At 47.4% G+C, this 6,000-nt stretch overlaps 1 protein-coding gene across 1 annotated transcript in view; it reads left to right on the top strand.

The window, feature by feature from the left end:
* The window catches only part of slc9a2 (solute carrier family 9 member 2), a 68,942-nt gene that overhangs the window by 41,583 nt on the left and 21,359 nt on the right, over positions 1–6,000 (top strand). Inside the window, exons 5-6 of the mRNA XM_078403212.1 lie at positions 1,132–1,349; positions 3,829–4,031. Of these exons, the coding sequence (XP_078259338.1) occupies positions 1,132–1,349; positions 3,829–4,031 (421 nt within the window). The remainder of the gene's footprint in view (positions 1–1,131; positions 1,350–3,828; positions 4,032–6,000) is intronic.

Below are 6,000 nucleotides of genomic sequence, written 5' to 3'. Positions count from 1 at the left end.
CTCCCCCCCCTCACTCTCTCTCCCCCCCTCACTCTCTCCCCCCCCTCACTCTCTCCCCCCCTCACTCTCTCCCCCCCTCACTCTCTCCCCCCCCTCACTCTCTCCCCCCCTCACTCTCTCCCCCCCTCACTCTCTCCCCCCCTCACTCTCTCCCCCCCTCACTCTCTCCCCCCTCACTCTCTCCCCCCTCCTCACTCTCTCCCCCCCTCACTCTCTCCCCCCCTCACTCTCTCCCCCCCTCACTCTCTCCCCCCCTCACTCTCTCCCCCCCTCACTCTCTCCCCCCTCACTCTCTCCCCCCTCACTCTCTCCCCCCTCACTCTCTCCCCCCTCACTCTCTCCCCCCTCACTCTCTCCCCCCTCACTCTCTCCCCCCTCACTCTCTCCCCCCCTCACTCTCTCCCCCCCTCACTCTCTCCCCCCCTCACTCTCTCCCCCCCTCACTCTCTCCCCCCCTCACTCTCTCCCCCCCTCACTCTCTCCCCCCCTCACTCTCTCCCCCTCACTCTCTCCCCCCCCCCACTCTCTCCCCCCCCCACTCTCTCCCCCCCCCACTCTCTCCCCCCCCCTCACTCTCTCCCCCCCCCTCACTCTCTCCCCCCCCCTCCCTCACCCTCTTCCCCCCCCCCCCTCACCCTGTTTAAGTGAACTACAACAGGTTGATGGAGATGGGACAAGGAAATGGGATTCTCCTATTCGAGGTTGGCATTCTTGACCTGATGATTTGCCCACTTCTCCAACCCATGTTCCTTCCTTGGCAGGCAGTGGAGTTGCCGCCTTGCAGTGCGAGAGACCCGGGTTCGGTCCTGGCTACAGGAGCTCTCTGTATTGAGTTTGTACGTTCTCCCCGTGACCTGCGTGGGCTTTCCCTGGGTACTCCGGTTTCCTCCCACATTCCAAGATGTACAGGTTTGTAGGTTAATTGGCATGGTTAAATTGTCGCTAGCGTGCAGGATAGTGCCAGTGTATGGGGATCGCTGGTTGGCACGGATTCTGAGCCGACGGGCCTAGTTCCGCGCTGTCTCTAAACTAAGCTAAGCTAAAGGAGGCAAAGTGGCATACTTTTGTTTCACTTATGATGCTTGTGTATCTCGTGTTCAAAACCGTACCAATGTATATTTTCTCTTTCAGATTGATAGCCTGTTCTATGAGCATGAAGCGCTACGTAGAACAAAACATTTCGATGAAGTCTAGCACCACTATTAAGTATTTCCTGAAGATGTGGAGCAGCGTCAGTGAGACTCTCATTTTCATTTTCCTCGGGGTATCAACGATCACGGAAAAGCATGAATGGAACTGGGCCTTTGTTGGCTTCACTTTATTGTTCTGCTTGCTGTGGCGTGCGCTAGGTAAATATTTGCTAACACTATGGAGTGAGTATGTAATGTTCTCCCTGGCTCTGATAAGTGAGTACAAAAATTGCTAAATACTAAAAAAAATTAGATTTGGGTCAATCAGTAAAGAGAATTTTCAGATTTAAATTATGGTAACAGAAGGAATGCTCGATTATTTACTTCAAATGTCCCATATCCCACTTTCCAAGATTTGATGGTGTTGGCCCCATGAAACATTGCATTCGAGTGCAGACTGAACAAGTTTAGTTTTGACAGTTTACTTTAGTATCGTATTGTCACGTGTACCGAGGTACAGTGAGAAGCTTTTATTTGTGTGCTATCCCATCAAAGAAAAAACTATGCATGGTTACAATCAAGCAGTCCACAGTGCACAGATAAAGGATACAACATTTAGTGCAAGGCAAAGTCTGATTAAAGAGTTCAATGGCCATCAATGAGGTAGATGGGAGGTCAGGACCGCACTCTAGCTGATGAGAGAATTGTTCAGTTGCCTGATAACAGCTGGGACGAAAATGTCCCAGAACCTGGAGTATGTGTTGTCACATTTCCGTACCTCTTGCCTGATGGGAGAGGGAAGAAAAGGGAATGTCTGTCATCAATCCATAAACTTGTAAAGAAAAATGTGTAAAATTAATTTCACTGGTGATCAGCAAATTTGCATTGTTCGCTTTCAAATCTTCTAGTTCAATCCAAATGGCTGCTGAATAATTAAACGTCCCCAATAAGTTATTGGAGACTTTTTTGGCTGTTCAGTTGAAGTAACTGATGAGGCAACAATTGCTTTATGTTTCAGGATGTTTCTGGGTTTTGACAACTTTTCCATAACTGACTGTTGGATCAAGTTGAATTTTGGGAAGTCAAACCAAGGCAGGTCCTTGACAGGGTTTTGGGGAATGTTGTGGAGCAGTGGGCTCTAGGAGTTTAACAACATAGTTCCTTGCAAATGGCATCACAGATAGACAGGGTGGTCAAGAAGCCTTTAGACTAATTAGCCACCTTCAGTCAGAGTATTGAGTAGAGAAGTTGGAATGTTATGTTACTGTTGCATAAGATGCTGTTATTGAGTCATACCAACACCGAGTATATCGAGGTCCCCCCGACACCGGTGAACATCCAGGGAATGGACATCGAGAGGGTGGATCCTATAAGTACCTGGGTGTCTACCTCAACAATAAACAGGACTGGACTGAAAACACCAATGCGCTATACAGAAAGGGCCAGAGCAGACTTTATCTGCTAAGGAGACTCGGGTCCCTTGGAGTGCAGGGGGCACTCCTAAGGACCTTCTACAACACGGTGGTTGCATCGGCCATTTTCTATGGAAGTGGTCTGTTGGAGCAGCAGCTTCTCAGCGGCGGAAGGGAAGAGACTTGACAAGCTGGTCAGGAAGGCCGGCTCTGTCCTGCGTTGCCCCCTCAACAGTGCAGGTGGTGGGAGAGAGGAGGATGATGGCAAAGCTAACATCACTGCACTGAGTAGCTCCTTCAGTGACAGACTCCTTCACCCCAAGTGCGTGAAGGAGAGATATAGGAGGTCCTTCCTTTCCGCTGCTGTGAGACTGCACAACCAGCACTGCTCCCAGCAGATGAGTCAACAATAACAGCTAAGAACACACGGAAAACTGATGACAATTTATGTATCTTCTATTTATAATGAATGATCTCTTGCTCTCTTGCCATCCACTGCTGCTGTAACACTGTAAATTTCCCTGGTGTAGGACGAATAAAGGAATATATTATTATTATTATTATACAACATGGAATTGGACCCTTCGGCCTAAGTTGCCCATGCCGACCAACATGCCCCATCTACACTAGTCTCACTTGGCCCATAACCCTCTAAACCTATCTTATCCATGCAGCTGTCCAAATGTCTCTTTAATGTTATGTTGAGGCTGCATTTGGAGTATTGTATTCAGTTTTGGTGACCCTGTTATAGGAAGGATGTTGTTAAGGTGGAAAGAGTGCAGAGAAGATTTATGGGGATGTTGCCCAGGCTTGAGAGGTTGGGCAGGCTAGGACATTATTCCTTGGAGCGCATGAGGATGAGGGTTGATCCTATTGAGGTGCATAAGATCATGAGGGGAAAAGATAGACTGAATACACATTTTTTTAACCAGTGTAGGGAAATCAAGAACCAGAGGACATGCGTTTAAGGTGAGAGAGGGAAGATTTAATAGGAATCTGAGGGGCACTCTTTTTCCACAGAGGGACGTGGGTATATGGAACAAACTGTCAGAGGAGGAATTTGAAGCAAGTACGATAACATTTAAAAGACATGTGGACTACCTGACTTGTTGAGTTATTCCAGCACTTTGTGTCTATTTTATATCCAAATGTCAGGCTGGTGCATGAATATACCAGTGAATTAATAAATCCATTTTCAAAGATGAAAAACACCTCCTTTAATCAGTGATATGATCTCTTGTAGGGATATTGTTCCTAGTTATTAACTCAATTTTTTTTTCTCTCAGGTGTAATTGTACTGACTTGGATTATTAACAGATTCCGTAAAATAGTAGTCACCCGCAAGGATCAATTCATCATCGCCTACGGCGGGCTGCGTGGGGCCATTTGCTTTTCCCTTGTTTTTCTACTCCCGTCTCATATCTTTCCTCGGAAGAATTTGTTCATCACAGCAACCATTGTGGTTATATTCTTCACTGTTTTTATTCAGGTGAGAGAAATAATCCCAATACTTTTTGGTAGTTCAGTTTAGTTTATTATTGTCACGTGTGGTGCGATACAGTGAAAAGCTATTGTTTAAATGTTATCTTATTAAGTGTCTAAGAAAAGACCATACATGGTTACAATCAAGCTGTCCACAGTGTACAGATTATGGATCAAGGATGCAATATTTAGTCCATGGTAAAGTACAAATTAAAGATGCTTTAAAGGTCTTCAATGAGGTTATATAGTAGGTCAGTGAGGACCGTTCCAGTTGTCTAATAACAGATGGGAAGAAACTGTCTCTGAATCTGGAGGTGTGCATTTTCAAACTTCTTTACCTTTTGCCCGATGGGAGAGGGGAGAAGAGGGAATGACAAGGGTGAGACTGGTCCTTGATTATGCTGGTGGCCTGGTCAAGGTAGCATGAAGTGTAGATGGAGTTCATGGAAGGAGGTTTGGTTGCATGATGGTCTGGGCGATGTCCACACCTCTCTGCATAAAGTCCTAAACATTATATTAAGAGTCAAGAGTATTTCATGGTCATGTGGCCCAAAACAGAACAATGAAATGGTTGCTTGTAGCACACAACAGATTTCAAGTCAAGTCAAGTTTATTTGCCACACACACATAAACGTGCAGTGAAATGAAAGATTACCCACAGTCCAACAACAAGAGCAATAAGAATAAGCAATAACACACACAATCAAACAAAAAGAAACATCCATCACAGTGAGTCTCCTCCAGTCACCTCCTCACTGTGATGGAAGGCCAGAATGTCTTTTCTCTTCCCCTGCCGTCTTCTCTCGCGGTCTGGCTGTTGTAGTTGCCACGTTCCAGGCCGCGCCGGATGGTGAATGGTCCGCAGCGGGCCGACCCAAGCCCCGCAATCCGGGGCGGGCGAAGACGCCGCCGCTGCCGCTGTATGTCGGGGCGGTCAGGGTTCCCGACATTGAAGCCCCCGCCGGGCAGAGAAAATCCCGCGGCCTATTTCAGGTTGCGCCGGACAGTTAAAACAGTCCGTGGCGGGCCGATCCAAGCCCCGCGATTCGGGGCGGGCGAAGACGCTGCCGCTGCCGGAGCTCCCGATGTCGGCCCCCGCCCAGGGGGCTGCGAGCTTCCGACATCCCCCCCGGCCGGAGCCTCCACAGGTGGGTCCCAGGTCGCCAGCTCCAGGGGTTTGGCCGATGGTAGGCCGCAGCGGTAACGGAGACACGACCCAGAACAAAAGGTCGCGTCTCCGTTCGGAAGAGACAGTTTTACATTTACAGTTCCCGTGTCCGTCCCCCCCCCCCCCCCCCCCCCATAGTACACAACCCAAAAAAACTACATCACATTTGCACTACAATAAAGACAAAAAACAACATAAAAAAACAAAGACAGACAGACTGCAGGTACGCCGCAGTTGTTACGGCAGCACAGGCACAGATTAGTGATCATAATACTTCATAAATATAATTTAAAAAGCAATATGCTTGTGTATGTAAAAAAAATACAAAACCAAAACAATAATAGTGCAAAGACAAAAACAATGCCCTCAAGTTTGTGGAGTTTGGAACCTATTTGGTGGTTGTGATGCTTAGTAGCCTGATGGTTGAAGGGAAGAAGCCGCTCCTGAAGCTGGATGTTAGTTTGCACACTCCACACCTGCTTCCTGATGGCTGGAGTGAAATGAGAGTGTAGCCAGGGTGGTGCTCACAAAATAACAACTTTTTCTAGACATCTTTGCATTATGGCAACTGCTATATCTTTACAACACTGGGTTTGATTGTGTTATATGCTATCCACAGGAAAAAGTAATGGAGCCTACCTAATGGGCTGTGTGGTTTATCCACGAGGGCAAAGTAGGACAAATACTTCAAATTCCTCAAGTTCTCAATTATGCATGCAAGCTTCATCAAGTCAACTACAGTTTGTTTTTCAGGAACCTTTTGCTTTGGTTTTATTTCAGCTGTTTTGGCAAATTGCACATAAAGAGA

Source organism: Rhinoraja longicauda, chromosome 7 (assembly GCF_053455715.1).
Source record: "Rhinoraja longicauda isolate Sanriku21f chromosome 7, sRhiLon1.1, whole genome shotgun sequence".
NCBI classification, from domain to species: domain Eukaryota; kingdom Metazoa; phylum Chordata; class Chondrichthyes; order Rajiformes; family Arhynchobatidae; genus Rhinoraja; species Rhinoraja longicauda.
This window is presented reverse-complemented; position numbering and strand designations above follow the sequence as displayed.